The sequence below is a fragment of the Sorex fumeus genome, unplaced genomic scaffold (genome assembly GCF_029834395.1).
Source record: "Sorex fumeus unplaced genomic scaffold, SorFum_2.1 ptg000044l, whole genome shotgun sequence".
Taxonomy (NCBI): Eukaryota; Metazoa; Chordata; class Mammalia; order Eulipotyphla; family Soricidae; genus Sorex; species Sorex fumeus.
This window is the reverse complement of record NW_026606101.1, coordinates 64,934,171-64,952,538: the sequence shown is the minus strand read 5'-3', so window position 1 is coordinate 64,952,538 and position 18,368 is coordinate 64,934,171. Positions and strand designations below refer to the sequence as shown.

The window sequence follows — 18,368 nt, the reverse complement described above, 5'->3', positions numbered from 1 at the left end:
ACGAGGAGGTGTGTGGTGCCCGTGTTAGAACCCAGAGACTTCCAGCTCCCCACGCCTGGTTTCCAGCTGGCCTCCTCTCAGAGTCTAAATGAGACACCCTAGTATTCAAATCTCCAGCCAGGCCTGAGACATAGGACAGTGGGTAAAGCAGATGCCTTGGATGCGACCAACCCTGGTTCCAGTCCTGGCACTGCAAAGAGACAGAAGTTAAGTCCTGAGCAGCCTGGAGTCCAGAGAAAACCTTGACTACTGCTAGGAGGGAATGATGGAAGGAAGAAAAAAAGGAAGGGAGGAAGAGAGGAAGGAAGGAGGGAAGGAAGGAAGGGAGGGAGGGGGGAAGGATAGAAGGAGGGAAAGAAGGAAAGAAGGAAGGGAGTGAGGGAGGGAGGGAGGGAGGAAGGGAGGGAAGGAGGGAGGGAGGGAGGAAGGAAGGAGGGAAGGAAGAAAAGAAGGAAGGAAGGAAGGAAGGAAGGAAGGAAGGGAGGGAGGGAGGGAGGGAGGAGGGAAGGAAGAAAAGGAGGGAAGGAAGGAAAGAAGAAAGGGAGGGAGGAAGGGAGGGAGGAAGGTGGGAGGGAGGGAGGGAGGGAGGGAGGGAGGCAGGCCTCTTTGTAAAGTCAAAGTAGAGTAACTGTGGCGCGCTGCTCCGGCCTCTCTCTCTGCCCGACCACGCACATAGCTCTCCATCCATCTCCCCATCTCATGGCAGAGTCCACGGATGACGAAGCCCACGTGTGACACTGCAGGACACTCCATTACCTCTCTAGTCCTCAGCCTTCTCGGCCTCATCCCTCACCAGGCCTCAGGAGTGCGGCTCCCGGAAACAGGCAGCCCTGCCCTGGTTGAGCTCATCCAGCAGGAAGTGCCAGCCGGGAGCAGAGGAGACAGTTCAGGATAACTGTGGCCGCCTCTGGCCTGGCCAGGGTTCAGGAGCACCGTAGGACTCAGTCCTGGCGGGTGCCTCCTAGTCTGGGCCCTTCATTCCCAGGGAAATCGCGAAGACACACTCAGCCCTGTCCCTGCCTTGCCACTTGCTCACCCCTGGAGAGCCTCGCGCCTTCAACGGGGCCTCAGTGGGCAAAGGCATGAGAGCATGGGGGGGGGGCGGGCAGGAACACGCAGGGGACCCCAGTTGAACAGCTGGCAGCACGGGGGCCCCTGGACTTCACCAGACACAGTCCCAGTGGCCTCCAGGCACAGACAGGCTGGGCCTGAAGTGGGGGGACACTCACCCCACAGAGTCCAAGGGGCACTGGCTGCATCCTGGGGCTCTGCCGTTAACACTTTGGTCCAGCTAGCTGAGTATTGCTGGAGGCGGCCCCAGGGCCCCCTGAGTACTACGTGGGAGCCCCCTACCCACCAAAACAATGAGGTTCCTTGATGGGGAGTCCTGGGCGCATACTCCTGAGGCAGACAGTAGGAAACATCATCAGCCTTGGTTCACACTGACCGCCCCTCCTTTGGGGGTGGCTTCTCCCCCACCTCTCAGCCCTCCAGGCACCACACACCTCGTTCTTCCCTCGGGACTCAGGGGCCCCTTTCTGCGTGTCACAGGATCCCCGTGCATCCTTAGGGCAGAGCTGTGCCCTCCTGACCTCCTCGGCTGGGTTTCCAGCTCTGTGTTTTCCTGTGGAGGCCCAGGAAGCAGGTCCTGTGTGGGTACTCAGAGGTCAAGTGCTCCTAAGCAAAGCCGCCCCGTCTCTTCACTAATGTCCATTTGCCACTTGCAGTCAGGGACCCTGGAGTCTGGGAGCAGTGCAGAATTCACAGGATACCCCACAAAGAGGGCAGCAGCACAGCACCCGCTCAGGGCAGCCTAACCTGTCATGGGCCTGCTGGACTGGAAAGATTTCATGTACACGCGGACACTCCCCACCCCCAGACCAGGCAAACCGCCGTGGCAAGACCACGTCAAGCGACTTCCCTCCCACCGCTCTTGCCCTTAACCCCAACTGCCTGTGCCGAGCTATCGCCCCATGCAGTTAGCGGCCTATCGCCTCCCTACCTGCCGAGCACTTGGCTGAGAGTCTCATCTTCACAGTGCTTGTCTCCCAAGGTTGTTCCCTGTGGCTCAGACCTCCCCCATTTGGGGCGCAGTGCTCGGCACCCAGCAGGAGGCTGAGCAGGGCGCAGTGGGGAAACCTCGCTTCCACGTCCTCTCCCACTCGAGCCCAGCCTGTCTGTCTCGAGGATGGATGCTGGCTGGGAACAGGGAGCAGAACGTCTGCACATGGCCCCCCAGGTCCCAGAGCTCCCTCCAGCAAGGTCCTGGGCCACACACTGGGCATCCAAGCCGACAGCACGGGGCCGAAGCCACAGTGTCTGCCATGATCTCATCCCTGACGGGGAGCAAGACCACGGCCATATTGGTGTTGCATCCAACTAGTGTTCAAGGGTAGAAGACCGAGACTCCGTATTCTTCTCAGAATTCTTCTCAGAAAATCTTCTCCGATTGCACAATAATAGCTACAGGCGTTGAAACTACACACAGGACATGGCTGCAGGTTTTCAAGAGTTCTGTTGATCCCCTTGTTCTTTTCATCCATTAATCCAGCTGGCCCTTAAGTGCCATCTACTGGGATCCTGTGCCAAGTAAGATAGGGGGATGTTGGGGAGAGGGGATCTGCAGGGTTCTCTGAACTGTGGAAGGCCCCAGGGAAGTGAACACACAGCTACACACCAGAGTGGACTGTGCACCCGCCATGAAGGGGACTGTGGGGTTCCTTGAAAAGCCACGTGGAGCATGACGTTGGAGAAGGCTTCTAGGTGGTGGCACAGAGCACTTTGCAGTGAGCTCTGAGGAATGAGGGATTTAAGAAAAGTTTGGCTATGTGGCCAAAAGGAAAGAGAGAGGAGAGGAGAGGAGAGGAGAGGAGAGGAGAGGAGAGGAGAGGAGAGGAGAGGAGAGGAGAGGAGAGGAGAGGGAATATGTTTGCTATAGAGACGGAGGGAAGAGGAGGCAGGAGGGAAATTGGGGACACTGGTAGTGGGAAATGTACACTATTAAAGGGTGGGGTGTTGCAACATTATATACTGAAACCCTATCATGAAAACTTTGTAACTGTGTCTCCCGGTGGTGCAATATTATATAGGACATCTCTATATTCTGCACGGTAGCAATGTCCTAAAAAAGAAAAATACAGATGGGCTACATGGTACAGGGGCAGAACCAACAAGTGCAGGAGGATAGTCCAGGGGACAGGACAGGCAGCCCAGGATGTCACCCGCGTCACCCAGAGACACATCTGTGTCCCTGCAGAACCAGGAGGACGGAGCGAGGAGGACCAGACTGGGAAGGTTCTTGCGTGGCCTGAAGCCTCCGAGGGCACCGAGAGGCTGCTTGTGGCAGCCAGGGTGCCCTGCAAGGGCTGACACCCAAAGAGGGGTCTAAGCAGCACCCTCCTCCCCAGTCCCAGGGACCCTCCCCAAGCCCAGCAGGTTTTCTACTGACACCAAGTTCTTCCTCGCCCTGAAGCTCCCAGCACTGGATGTTCTATGCCCCCGGGGTGCAAGGCCACAAGGAGTGCCGAGAGCACCCCCAAATGGGCACCTCCCAGCCCCACCCCCAGCCCAGCACATCTCCCAGCTCCAGCCCCAGCGTCGTCACTGAGAAAGCGGAGGGCAAAGGTCTTTAACCTTGATGTGCTGGGAAAAAATAGCAAGAAGAGAACAAGAGAACAATTAGCCCCCGCACAGCTGCCTGGCCCAGATAAGGCGTTTTCCCTGGCCCCTTCTGTTGCCAGGGTCGCCTGCAGTTGCTTGGGGTTCTCCATTCAACCTCCTACAGCCACACCCACCAGGCATGGCCCTATACGGTGAGCTAGGGGACCTGGGGGCTCTCTTCTCCACTCAATCCTGCGGGGAGCAGCACCCTCGGGCAGGACAGCTCCCTACACAGACGCCACAACGGGGGGTCCTGTAATGTCACTCCCCCAGACACAGTGCCTTTGAGAGCCATGCACAAGGAGAAACTTCAAGGAGCTCAGCCATGGTGCTCGCCAAAAGCAAGAGTCATGCAGACACGCAGACACAGGAAGCGGGTGAAGCAGCTGCAGGAACAAGAGCCCCCAGGAAGAGGCACGGGGAAGCGCTCTTCCAACTTGGGGTGCAGGGGAGAGCCTGGGGCCGGCACCTGGCGTGGAGACCACAGTGGAGAACCATGGTTCTGCCGGATCCCTTTGCTCACACCTGGCAGAACAGTCCAGAATTCACTGCAAGCTGCTAATATGCGCCCCCTAACTGAATTCGCAGATTAGCAGGGAGCTGTCCAACTTCACGCGGTGAAAAGTTGGGGTGAATCTCTGCTCCTGCAGTAACCCAATCTCAAACAGAGCCCTCGGTGCCCGGCTAGGTTGGAAGGGTGGACGGACATGTGGACACTTGGGTCCCAGGACCGATGCAGCTAGAGGCCGCAGCACCTGGGAAAGGCCCAGTGGGCGCCTGAGCTGCAGGAGCCTGGACAGTCTCCTCCCGTCCTGGAAACTGCTCTTGGGCTCTGCTCCCCGACTCGGGTCAGAGCTCAGGAGCCAGGCTGGGCCCTTGTCAGCTTCCCAGAGCATCCCTGGCCCCGGAAGCCAGTGCTCCAGTGTGAGGCCCCGGCTCCCATCCTGGCCACCTCCTTCTGCCCGTTTCTCTGCTCATTATCACCTCCTCTGGGGGACAGAGAAGCAGAGCCAAGAGGTTAAATTCAACTTGGTCACTTCGTCAGCGGCTGCTAGGAAGCAGGTGGGGTCTCAGGTGCAACGTGCAGGCAGCAATGAGCACTGGTAATTCTCGAAATTTCCGTCCCTTTCCAGGCAGCCTGGGTCAACTCTGACACAGGAGGAACAGCTGTCACCGATGGTATAGCCCGCGGTGTGCTAGGGTTTCACCCCACCAGGAGGAGCATGAACAGGGACTGAGTGGGGACAGGGACATGCCCACCCCCTCCTGTTCCTGTACCTGGCAGCCTCACCATGGCGGGGTCCCTGGAGAGCAGTAAGGGTCGCTGAGGGACACCAGTCTCTCCCCAGGTGTGCCAAATGCCAGAATCTCTGTTCTGAGCTGCAGGAGCCCAGGCTAAATGCCAGAACAGAGATGCTGCCTCTACTTCCCCAGCTGCGATGGCCTGCCCCCTGCCCCCCTGATGCCCCCATGAGGACCGCTCCCCCATTGAACTATCAGGAAACTGAGGCCAGGGAGGGAGAGCCCAGCCACACTTCGTGCTTCTGTGCCTGTGGGGCGATGGGGAGAAGTCTTGGCCAGAACCCACTTGGGACAGACACCCACTTGCTAGACCCCCACAGGGTCCCCAAGCATAAACAGCGATGCCCCCTCAGGCCCCGCCACTGCCATTGGTCCAGTGGCATCTGGAAGGAGCCAAGGAATGGCCTTGGCAACATTGTGCTTTTAAATATGAAATGTCTCCCAGGGCGTTACTTTATTGTTGGAGTCATTTTCTCGAAAAGGCAGGCGTCCAGCGCTCTGTCCCCACCACCTTCGGAGACGCAGAAACGGAAAGAGCTAGTTGGGCTCTGAAATCGCCAGAGCAGAGGCGGGGGAGGAGATGGACAGCAGCGCCTCCAAGGGGGTGGGGGCGGGGAAGGGCTCCCCGTGCCCCCTCCACTACCCCCAGTGGCATTCGGGTACCCAGTGCAGACACTCACCTACCTGGCTTCTTCCCTGAGAGCAGGCAGGATTGGGGGGAAGGGGGTCGGGGGGATAAAGGCTGCTAGTCTGTGCCCGCTGGGTGCTGGGGGAGGGGCCCCGGCTGGAACTCGAGTGCCCCTAGGAAGCGTTCTTCATGCAAGACCCACAAAGTCCGGGTGGCAGATGTCAGGGGACCTCAGTGAGTGACTCAACTGGTCAGGATCTGTCTCCCGGTTTGTGGATTGGAAAGAAAGAGAGAGGCCTGAGCAGGCCTGGCTGCATTTCTGCAAGTCCCTCCCTCGGGAAACCAGGCAGACCCCAGCCAGGATGCACTTCAGCCCCTCCCAAGCCTTCCCCCAGGCAGGGGTGCAGGAAGCACCCACACACCCAGGCTAGAAGGCCAACTTTCGGGAGCCAGCCCCATGCGCTGAAGCAGAGTGAAAGGCCAGGAGTCTTGGAGGCCAGCCGCACACGCTAGGGGAAAAGGCAGCTCAGATAGAGAAGGGAGAACCAAATAAAGGGTGCTGGGAGGATCCTCCCAGGATGGGAGATGCGTGTTGAGAGTAGACTATAGACCGAACATGATTGCCACTCAGTGCCTCTTTTGCAAACCACAACACCCAAAAGGAGAGAGAGAACAAAAGGGAATGTCCCGCCACAGAGGCAGAGTGGGATGGGGGGTCGGGGGCTGGGAGGGATACTGGGATCAGTGGTGGTGGAGAATGGGCACTGGTGGAGGGATAGGTACTCGATCATTGTATAATTGAAACCCAAGCACAAAAATCTGTACGTCTACAACTGTACCTCATGGTGTTTCACTAATAAAATTTTTTTAAAAAGAAAGAAAGGCCAGGAGTCTCCAGCCAGAGGTCCAGGTGCCTCATCTCCTTCCCCTTCCAAAATGATGCCCAGGCTGGACAAGGTTCCAGAAAAGGTGGATCTGGTACGTCTGAGAACGCTCAGGAACCAGCTCCACAGGGCTGTTTAGATGGACCCCCAGGGCGGTATTCTGGCTCTCACCACATCCTTATTGCGTGAGGCTCTCAGGTGGATATGAGTGATGCTGGTTCCTCGTCTGTGACCCCACACTGTGGGGGACACAGCTGTGAGGTGTGAACGTCAGGGAGCCACAGAATCCAACCATCTACCTCCTCTCCCCCACCATGACTGGTCTTGCTTCTCCTTCCCCAGCCCCAGGAGAGCAGGACCTCCGGGGACACGGGCAGCAGCTCCACACACTGACCCGGGCAGACACACACAGACTCCACACACAGACCAGGGCCCGGGCCCCGGCCCTGCCACACTCCTCTGACACTCTCCTTCTTTGGACAAATTTGCTTTTTCAAAGATAACTTCTCCCAGGCTAGAGTTTGGATAACTGCTATGTCGTGCCTCTCCGTTGGGGTTCTCCCGACCCTGCCCCAGCTTTACACAGACACACAGCGTAGCTTGGAGGTCAGGACCCATCTTTGCGAGGGGCTCTGAGTGTACTTAGGTCATGAGGGCAGGAGCGGCGAGGCTGGACCATCCCGCACTGCGGTCAGCTCAGCGGCTGCCAACCCAGAAGGTTCGGGCAGGCTTGGGAGTAAGCCTGCACCATTGATCTACATCACAGACCTCTCTCCAGCACTTGCCCAGAGCTGCACCATCCCCACTGCATTCATTGATTGGGGTACGGCCAGGGGGGGGATGCAGGGGATCCACAAACGTGGTGTTGGAACCACCTTTCCACAATGAGGCACAGAAAATAAAATCAGTGGATGGACAGAATGGTCTCAAATCCACTTTCTCTACCATTCCTTTTAATCATCAGCGCCTGCTACTGCTTATAAGCTTGTGAAGACCCAAGGAGGGAACCAGACTCCAAGCTCATACCTGTGCTTACGGCAAACACTTGGGAACAGCAAACAGATGCAGTTCATCACGCCTGACCTATGGCTGTGACTGGATGGAATGGGGGTGGGTCACCCGGGGCCGTGGCAGACAGAACTGTATGTGATGAAATTCTCTGAAGCCCCACGGGGCATCTGCCACACGGCACTGCAACTCAGGAGCTTGTCCACACACGGGCTGTTCCTCCCAGTAGACTCACCATCCCAGCCCTGGGACCCCTCCCAGTCAACCAAACCCACAGCTCTGGCTCAGGGAACCCCTGAGTCTCATCTGCAGGCCACACCAGAGGGCACAGCACATGGTCCTTCTGGGGGAGGCTCTGGGTCCTCAGTGTTTCCCCAGAGGGCTGAGAGGATCACTTGGGAGTTTCGGGGCTCTGACAGGGGGACCTCTTCTCCCTGTCCCACTGCTCGTTCCTGCATCTGCTGCAGAAGCACTAAGACAGGCCAGTCCCAAAGGGTGAAGCTGGGATGACAGGACTTGAACAGGATTTCCCACCTAGGATATCAGCAGCAAGTTTACCCACTCCGTGGGGCTGTGCTCTGAAACAGGGAGACGGCCCTGGGTCCCCTAGGGTGGACATCCCTTACCTGCGCAGATCCCCAGTGAGTGGACTCAGAAAGCCCAAATCCTTTCCGGGCAATGCCCTATGTCCCCTCAAAGCAGATGGGGCAGGGAAGTGGGCCCTGGTAATGTCCCCCCCCCCCAGGTGATTTGCTAGTCCACCAGACGCTGCGTGCGCTGATCCTGGCCTGGTGGGGCCACTGGGGTGGGGAGGGACCTGCCTGGTCCAGAAGCAGCTGCCCCAGCAAGCTCAGGCCCCACCAACATGACACCGCACCAGGACAGAGACCCTCAAGGAAAGAAGAGAGAGTGAGTGGTGGGACGAGCCACAGCCCAGCCGGGGAGGGCTCCGCTGTCTGAGAGGCAGCTCATTGATCGGCTTTTCTGATAATTATTCCTCACTCATCACCAGCGGAATGACGCTGGCCCCAGCCCAGCCAGGAGGCGGGAGGCACACACTGTGGAGAGCCGGTGACGGTGCTGCGTTCATTCGAGGAGAGGAAGGCGTGAATGGCGTGTACGATCCCTGTACGCCGAGCACGGACAAGGGGGCTGCTTTAATATTCTGCTGAATGTGGTGTTTCTTTTAACCCTTGCTGGGAGGACGAGCAGCCACGAGGCAGGTTTTCTTCGTTCCTACCCGGCCACTGGCAAAGTTTCTGGGGTTGCTCAGGGAGGGGGACCACAAGGTCCATCAGCTCAGGTAACCGGCGGACAGGACCCACAGGCCAGAAAGGCCCCTGCCCAGCAGAACAGAGCTGGGACTGGCAGGCCTGGGAGGCAGTGGTCGTCCACCCAGCCACCAGCGTTCCCAGGGAATTACTCTCCCAACCTTTTCCGGCTGCACGAGCCCCACCCCCCACCCCTTCACAAGCAGAGACCGATGCCAACAGCAGCTTCGCTTGAGAATGGCTGCCTCTTCCCCAGGGCCAGGGGTCCTGAGCCAGTGTCTGAGGGCAATTTCCTCCAGGCCACAGAAAGCTTCCAAAGCACACAGCTTTGTGCTTGTGGCTACCCAGCCTCAGAGCTGCAACCAAGAGTGGGGGGTGGCTGCAACGTCCAACATCAAGGACCCTGTCACGATGCTCCCCGGATATCGCCCTGGAGGGGTGGGGAAGAAACATCCCCTGGCAGATCCATTGCAACCGCTCACTCCACTTGCCCCCCAGTAAGTCAGCCCCAAGCCCCTCCGCCCCTGACTGCTGCGTGCACTCGCTCGGGTCCCAGCACGTGCCAACAAGCAACCCCTGGGCACAAAGGCAGCAGCCTAAAGGGCAGGAGGAGGCGGGGCACGGACAAAATGCCACCTTGGGGACAGCGGGCTGGAGCCTTCCCAGCGTTGGTCACCGCACCGGCGCCCAGCTCGGCCCAGCCCAAAGTCTGAACCCCTTAGCCCCACCCCAGGGCCTTCCAAGGCCTCCCCTGGCACCGAAAAGGACCGCGCTGGCTTCAGGGACCTGGGGGCCTAAGCACCGTGTTTGGGGGAGTTTCCACTCCGCAGCCACTAACAACAGATTGACGAGGAAAGGGTGCCCAGCGCGCGGGAGCTCCCGGCTTGGCTCGGGATGCGGCGCCCGGAACTGAGTCCCTGGGGCTCAGGGGCTGCCCGCGGAGTTTCACCCCCGCGCGGTACTACCACGCAAGCGAAGGCGCGAGCCCAGCCGAGCCCAACAGAACCGGGCCGGGCCGGCGCCGGGGCCGGGCGAAGCAGCGAACCACCTTCCACCCTGGGGAGTCACTTTCCCCCTGGGTGGCTACTCCAAATTGCGCTCCCGGCCAAGCTGCCTTCCCACGAGGGGGTGGGGGACTGCGAGGGATGGGGGCGGGGAGCGGGCGGGGATTTCCCACGGGGATTCGCGGGCGCCCCTGTGCGCCCCGTGGTGCCAGGCGCCGTGCCCGGCCGCCGAGCGCGCTTTCAGCCCACCACCGGCTGCACCGACGCGGAAGTAGCGGGACGAGGCCGCTGCCCAGCGCTCGGGGGCTGGAGGAGTAACCTGCGCAGCGTCGGAAGCACGGACCCTGGCCAGTGTCCCCCCGCATCCACCCCCTGGTCCCCCGCGGCGACAAAGGTGTCCACCTTGCCCCGGCCGGGCCAGCAGGCTCGGGACCCACGCTGTCTCCGGGGAGGGGGCTAGGGCCGGGCCGGCCCATCAACTCGGCCCCCCTCCTCCTCCCGCGGCCACCTGCCGGGGCTGGGGCAGAGCCCGGTGCGCGCGGTGCCCGGCGAGCGGCGAGCGGCGGAGTGGGCGCGCGGGGCCGGAGCGGCGGCGCGGCCGACGGGGGTGCGGGGACCCCGCGCCCGGGGAGACGCTCCGCAATGCAGCCGGCTCCGGGGCGCCCTGGCAGCCCGGGCGGCGGGAGCCGGGGCGGCCGCGGGCCGGGGGCGCGCTCGTTACCTTCCATCGCGGCCACGGCGGACGCCAGGAGCAGCAGCAGCAGCAGCAGCAGGCCAGCCGGGGCCATGTCCGGCCCGCGGCCCCCAGGCCGAGCCCGCGGACAGGCGGCGGCGGCGCGGGGCGGGCGCCGGGGGCTTCTCCGTGTCCTTTCGCGCGCGGGCTGGGACCGGACTCCCCGGAGCGCGGCGCGGGCGTGGGCGGGAGTGCGCGCGCGAGGGGCGGTGCGGGCGCGCGTGGGTGTGGGTGTGCATGTGTGTGTGTGTGTTTATGGGAGCGGTGGGTGTGTGCGTGCGTGCGTGAGTGAGCGAGCGAGAGGGGGCGAGGGCGTGCGAGCCGGGGAGAGCGCGCGGGTGCGTGTGCGTCCCAGTGTCACATTGCCAGCTCCAGCTGAGCCTACGGGAGGGCAGAGCCGGCCAGACTGACGGGGGAGGGCGCGGGATCCCCCACCAGCAGCTTTCTCCCCACCCCTAACACCTCCTGTCCAATCAAGGAATCAAACCTGCAAAATTCCCCCGTCCAATCAGGCGCGAGCACCTCCTCACGCTGGCATTGTTAGTTTAAGAAAAACTTTTGCTTGCAAGGCTGTGCGGGAGGGCTGGGAAGGCGCTAGGAGGGGTCGGGGCTCCCCCTCGTGGTGCTCTCGCAGAAACGCAGCGTCTGGCTTCCGGGGCTCAGCCGAGAGGGGTGCTGGGGCCCAAACCCTTCGGGGCCTGGGCGCTGCGTAAGCTTTCAGTCATCAGAATGTTATCTTTCATCTTCTCAGCGGAAGATTTAACCGGGTTCCCCTGCGTCGTGCAGCCCCAGGGCACACCCTGCCCTTCCTATCCAGAGCATTTTACCTTCTCTCAATTGTTGGTTTATGGGGGTCTCCCCTGATTAGAATCAGGATTGAATGAAGAGTCAAGTTTCAGAGAAGCTTCGGCTCCTGTCTGCGCAGGCGCTGGAAATCCTTCCTGGCCAGCTCCCTGATGACCTCACCCCGATATGCTGCTGGCCCTGGTCACTCTTCCCTCCCCAGAGAATCCTGCCGGCACCTCCCCCCTAGATGCCCTGAACCCAGAGGCGCGGACAGAGAGTTCAGGGGGCTCACAGCCTGCTCTAAAGAGATGTGGGTGCACTGGGGCTTCCGGGGTGCCCAGAGAAAGACCTGATGAGGCCAGAGACGGCTCCCCTCCAGCATCTTTTCCTTCCCTTCCTGTCTCAGGCAGAGTGTTCTAGATCAAGGTCCTCCTTAAGTTTCTAAATGTTCTGCTGTCCTCAGCCATCAAGATCTATCCATCCTCATACCCCAATGGCAGTGGCTGCCCACCTCTAAACACACACAAGCACGCACCCACGCACATGTACAAACCCTTTCCCAGAATTCCTATACCAGGTATTTAGTGCTTGTTGTGGGACTGCTCCCCATCTGCCTCGGCCTCCAGTCCCTCCTCCCTCCCCCCGCTCCCCCTTTTGGATATGCTGGCTCCACTTTCCCACCTCCACCCCACCCTGCCTCAGCTGCTGAAGGCAGCTCTCATCCCCTCCGCTCTCTCATCACCCCCTTTAATGCCAGGCAACAATTCGCCAAGTGTGTCCCTCTCTGGTCATTCTGGTCATCAGTCCCTAAACCCGCCAAAGCTTCTGGCAGCAGTGAGCAGCAGTCCTCAGGGTGCCCCTGCTGCAGTTTCCAGGACCCCGGTTCTCTTCGAAACTGTCTTAGTGCTCCTCTCCCTCCCCTCTTCCTTTCTAAAGAGCTTCCCCACAGCCCTATCCTTGGAAACTCTGCTCCAAGGCAGTCCTTCGGCAGCTCCTCTGCCTCTTCAGCATGCAGTTCTCCATGGATGGAGGGACGAATGGATGGATAAGTAGATGGGTGAGTGAGTGAGTGAGTGGATGGATGGGTAGTTAGGTGTGGATGGGTGAGTACATAGGTCCGTGTATGGGCAGATGACTGCATCAATGGATAGATGGGTAAGTGGTTGGGTGAGAAAATGAATCAATGGGTGGATGGATAGATGGATGGGTAAGTGGATGGGTGAACAGCTGGATGGATGAATGATGGATGCATAAATGGATGAGTGATTTTTTAATAGATAGCTGGATGGATGGATGGATGGACACACAGACGGGTGGGTGGATGGATGGATGGATGGATGGATGGATGGATGGATGAACTGGATGGATAGGTGGGTGGGTAGATCAGTGGGTAGGGGTGAATGGATGTGTGGTTGTTTAATTGGATAGATGGATATGTTGATCTATGCATCTCAAAATCCCCATCCTTCAACTACAGCCTCATAAGAGCAGCATCTGCCTCATCATCCTCCAAATGCTTTTCTCCCAGGTCCTTGGGCCTGCCCCCCTTCCAGCCAACGCTGACTCCCTCTGGTCACCTGGAGCATCTCTGGCCACACATTGCCTATTCTTCCCCTCCCGAATCCTCTGCATTCTACTGCTAAAGAAACCTTTCAAGCCAGTCTCAATATTATCTCCTCCTAGGACAGACACCTCAATGCTCCTCATCATCTGAGGGAGAGCGAACATTCCAGCATGGCTTCCAGGCTGCTCTCCAGGCTCAGGAACGTTTCCAGCCCAGGCCCTAGCAGGCTCACTCTGGGTCTGAGCTGCACAGCCAGCTTGATCCCTCCTGGTTACTGCAACCACACCCAGGCTCCCTTTTCCATGCACCCAGCTAGATATGCACTGGCTACCCACGTCCTCGGGCACTTGATGAGTGCCTCTGTGAGCTGGGCAGGACTCCAAGTCCTGTTCCAGGAGACTTCAGGGCAGTGAAGAGATGAACGATGCAATACTATGTACATATCTGGTTGTGAGAAGGATGAAAAAATCACAAGACTAAGTAACATCTGAAGGGGTGTGGGGTAGGTAGCTAGATACAAGGGGCGTAAACTCTGGTTAAGCCTTTCTGTACAAGATCACTGCACAGAGCACTTCAGCATCACTGTAATGAGATGAATTTTATTTCCTGCCTCTGCTTCTTCCCAAGCCCACCACTCCAGAAAACCCTGGTGTCCGTCAGCTGCTCCCCCTCCCCTCCCCATGGTCCTACATCTTTGGGTACTGAGGGCTCCTCCAGGCCTAGGTAAAAACAAAACTGTCTTCACTGGCAAGGGCACTTTTGTGTGGGAGACCCCAGGGAGAACTCTTGTAGAATCTTATCACCTGTGCCAGGTTCAGTCTACAAGAACCACAGGGGCACTGTCTTCTGATCCCCAAGGGCCAAAGGGTTTTCAGTCAGCAGGACCGAGTGGCTGGCACATGTGCTTTGGACCATCCTACTGTATGCACACACACTCATGCTGCTGCCCAATGACCGATCTTGGTCTGAGGCTATAAATTGGGCTCTGGAGTCTTTACTGGGCATAGTCAGTTGGGAAGAGAAACAGCCTTGGAAGCTCACCTTTGTTCCAGGCTTAGCTTTTTGCTGGCCCTGAATCAGGCCTTGATTGATGGAAGGTTGCCACTGAGGCAAGGAAAGGAGGAGGGAGAAAGGAGGAATAAGGGAGACTGGAGGGGAGGTCTACCCTGGGATTGTGTTGGGGGGGGTTACTACTTGGGAGCACGTGAAAGCAGTCGATGCATGAGAAGACTTGTGTTCTTTTAGGGCTTTTGTTTAATTTAGGGCTTCTGTTAATTTCCTGATTACCCAGGGACTTCTCTGAGCAAGTTAAATATTAATTTAGCTGTGCAGCAGGTCGAATTGCCTCTTGCAGTGGGTTCTGATGTGCAAATAGCCCCAAAAGCACCACTGGCTGACAATTCCAAGCCTGGGTACCTATTTCCCCCAAAGCAGCTCTTAGCTGTGATTTTTTTTCCTCTGTGATGTCAAATGCTTGCTTGTTTTCTTGATTAATCACTCAGCTATTTGATATCACTAAATCACTCCTTCAGAGTGACAGATGTTGGCCTCCAAGCCAGCAGCTGAGGGCTCTCAGGCACCCAAGGGTGACTTAACCCTTTTGCTGGGGTTGAGAGGGCCCCTGCTGGGAAGTTTTAGGGCAGCCAACCAGTTTTCCCTGATCCCTAAACAATTTTGTGCTTCAAATGTTGAAAAGCATTTCTAGTGGAAGCAATTGCGTAATGTCCCTTGATAATTGTACACATTATAAAGCTGCCCATTTAGACGGTCTCACTCCTCTCTTCCCCATGTCTCTTTTATTGAAATTTAAGCCTGTTTCTTCTGCCAGTCAGGAGCAGTGGAGAACATGGCTGCATCACCCATGTTGATCATATGGGCTGATCATATGGGTATCTTAAATCACGATCACAATCACGATCATCCTGTTGTTCATCAACTGCCTCGAGCAGACACCAGTAACATTTCCTTTGCCCTACATACTGAGATTTTAAAAAGTGCCATATTCAAGGCTCTTTCAGGGTTAGGAGAATGAGACCCATCATTGTTACTGGTATTTGGCATATTGGGTATGCCACAGGAAGTTTGCCAGACTCTGCCGTGTGGACAGGTTACATTCGGTAGCCTGCCAGGTTGTCCAAAGTAAGAATGAGATAATAAGATGTCACGAGGCCGCAAATGTGTCCGCACGCTTCTGGGAGCTGGGTTTTGTAGTCTCTGGGTCTTGGCCGTTGATGGGATTACACAGTGCCAGGGGGTCAGTTGGTCGGTGTGACCCCTGCCTACTGGAAGATGGAGGATCTGGGTGGAGGATGCTCAGCCCTGATCCGAGCAGGCTTGTAGACCTCAGCCCCGGGATCCACATGCCTTTGTTCCTCTGCCAGTACCTTTATGCATGTGGAGAGTGGTCTCAGCATGTTTGTGGCTGCTTCTGGAGGTCTTCGGCTGCTGAGGCTCTGCTCAGGGCGGGGAGGGAAACTCAACCCGCCCTCCTCCAAGGGGCCCCAGTGAGGACAGCCAGGCACGGGGGCAGGAGATTCTGCGCTGTTCTTTTCCAGGAGCTGGGTTTTATAGTCTCTGGGTCTTGGCTGTTGATGGGATTACACGGCGCTGGGGGGAGGGGGGCAGTTGGTGGGTGTAACCCCTGCCTACTGGAAGATGGAGGATCTGGGTGGAGGATGCTCAGCCCCGATCTGAGCAGGCATGGCAGGGGCAGGAGATTCTTAAATAAGGGAAGCTTAAATAAGGAGAAAAAAATAGTTACTCCCTAATTTCAATCTTTCATTTAAAAATATTACTTAATTACATATTTTTGTTTGTTTGGGGGCCATATTCAGTGGTTCTTGAGACTTACTTCTGGCTCTGTTCTCAGGCATCATTCCTGGTAGTGGTTGGAGTGGGGGGGTATATGGGGTTCCAAGGGTTGAAACCGGGTTGGCCATATTCAAGGCAAGTGTCCTACATACTGTTCTATAGCTCTATCCCTTAATTACATAACTTTATTGCTTCATTACATACCCTCTGCCCCAGACTACCTGTAATTAAATTCTGCAAGCTGCAAGACACACTTTCATCCATTGTTTCTGGAGAGGCAAGTGAGCCTTTTAGAAGTCATTTGAAACACCTGAAGGCTAGCTAGCGATACCACAGCGGGTAGGGCGTCTGCCTTGCATGCAGCCAACATGGCCGACCCGAGTTCGATTCCTCCGCCCCTCTCGGAGAGCCCGGCAAGCTACCGAGAGTATTCGATATGCCAGACACAGTAACAACAAAGTCTCCAATGGAGACGTTACTGGGCCCGCTCGAGCAAATCGATGATCAACAGGAGGGCGAAAGAAAAAGAAAGAAGGCTAGCTAATGTGCACAAAGCTCCCACCCCTACCCCCACCCCCCACTCACACCCACTTCCTTGGTTCTTTCTTTCCAGTGGAGCAGCACTTTGGGGCCAGTTGCCTCCAAGATTCTAGGGACCTGATGATGTCAGTGACCCAGTCCCTCCTTTGAGGATCTCGTGGGTGCCCAGGAAGACAGGCTCTGAATTACATTCTGGACCTTTCTGTACAAAGTGGTCTTGTGATTTCCAACAACCTCTCTTTGTTTCTCCGGAAAGCACCCCAGCAAATACAGAAGAAAATGACGATTCACACTCCCAAGGTGAATAAGCAGTGACAGACAACCTAATTGCCAGGATGTAGAAGGAACTGACAATACTTAGAAGGCACATGAAGCTGCATGGAGAGACCCATCAGACTTAGGGATGACATGTGCCAAGTGCTCTTCTCTAAAGGGAACTTGCTGTACAGACAGAGAAAGGAAGACACATTGTAATTCCCTCCCTGTTCATACCTGACTCAGACACCCAGGTCTCGGCTCACTAGAGCAGAGAATAAATGTCTCCTACCACTATTGTGGCTTCAAACCTCACAGAGAGCCTTTCTCAGGCTGTTCTTCTCCCTCCCTTCTGGGTTTTCCCAAGTTGAAGCTGAAATATGTGAGACAATGCCTTATGAGCTGGGGGAGAAGGCAGCTGGGATACAGGAGGTATCACTAAGTCAATGGTGGTTGGAGTAATCGCTCAAGATGGGACATGTGTGCTGAAAGTAGATAAAGGACCAACCATGATGGCCTCTCAGTATCTGTATTGCAAACTATAATACCCATAATTAGAGAGAGAATAAGAGGAAAATTGTCTTCCATGGAGGCAGGGGGAGGGTTGGGATGGAGGGGAGAAATACTGGGGACATTGGTGGTGGAGGGACGGGTGTTCGATCATTATATGACTGAAACTCAAACATTAGAGCTCTGTAACTGTAGCTCATGGTGATTCCATAAAAATAATAAATAAATAAAGGCAACTGAGCGGACAGAGGAGATCATGAAGACACAGTGGAAGGATGGAGGTGAGGAAGGATCTGGAGCTAACATTGTATGACTGTTGGTATAGAATAGTGTGTTGAGGGGAGTTTTGACTGTGATACATTAGGTCAAAGAACCAGAGAATCAGGCAAGTCTTTGGAGAAAGACTGTTCCTGAGCAGAGCAGAAATGCACAGATGAGACCTGTGGGCCACTGGCAACTAAACATCACCTGGTCTTTAGGGCCATAGGTATGGAAAGGTGATTCACCCAACAATCAAGTGAGAGCTGGGGGGTTCCAGGATCATTGCTTCTTCCCACCAATAAAAAAACAACAAATGTCACTCCTTGCTCGAGGAACTGACCACAGAAGCCCAGAAAAAGCAGGCATAGCCAACATAGCAACCAAAGGAGAGAAGCAGATAGAAGAAAGAGAAGGAGTCCTCCAAGTACACGATGCAGGTGAATTAAATGCCATGCCGGTGCAGTAGGAAAGAGCAGACGAGTTACTGTTCAGGACTGAATGAATGATATGGAACAGAACTGGAGAATCTTTCCAAGGCTGCCTACAAAAAAAAGACAGAAAAGGAAAAAATGAAAGATGAATACAAAACCTTAGGAGGTGAAATATGGAAAACCAACACATGTAAGATTGTATCAGTGCTTGCAAGGGATCCCAATCTTCAGGAAGCATTCCTGGAAGCGCTGAGATTTCCTGAAAGAGATACCAGTGGAAATGCCATGAATAAAATGGCAAAAGTAAAACAGAAAGCTTTTCTTAGCAGGATAAAGAGCCGATAGACACATCTAGGTAAGGTTTCTGAACCATATGGATGTTTTAAAGAAATCTTATACCTATCCAAAGACACATATGAGCAAACACATGAAAATAGATTCCCAGCTCTACCATACTAATTATAAAGCTGCCTTGATTCAAACCATATGGAACTGATGTGGAAAGTCAGGACCAAATGTGTACATGAAAAAAATTCATGTGCGGAAAGCATTACAAAATACTGGGGAGAGGATGAACCTTTAATACATATTGAGGAGACTTTTCGAAAAGATAAATTTAGATTCTTTTCTCACATCAAATGTAATAGGATCAATTCTAACCTGTGGTTTAAAAACAAATAATAAAAGCAGAACTTTAAAATTGTTTTGAAGATACTATAA

At 56.0% G+C, this 18,368-nt stretch overlaps 1 protein-coding gene across 2 annotated transcripts in view; it reads right to left on the bottom strand.

The window, feature by feature from the left end:
* Positions 1–10,874, bottom strand: part of EPHB1 (EPH receptor B1) — a 397,511-nt gene extending 386,637 nt beyond the window's left edge. The window contains exon 1 of one of the 2 annotated variants that reach the window (XM_056121704.1): positions 10,479–10,874. In XM_056121704.1, coding sequence (XP_055977679.1) covers positions 10,479–10,729 — 251 coding nt within the window. In that variant the 5' untranslated portion in view covers positions 10,730–10,874. The remainder of the gene's footprint in view (positions 1–10,478) is intronic. The other variant, XM_056121703.1, reaches the window with a different exon arrangement.
* Positions 10,875–18,368: the final 7,494 nt, after the last annotated feature.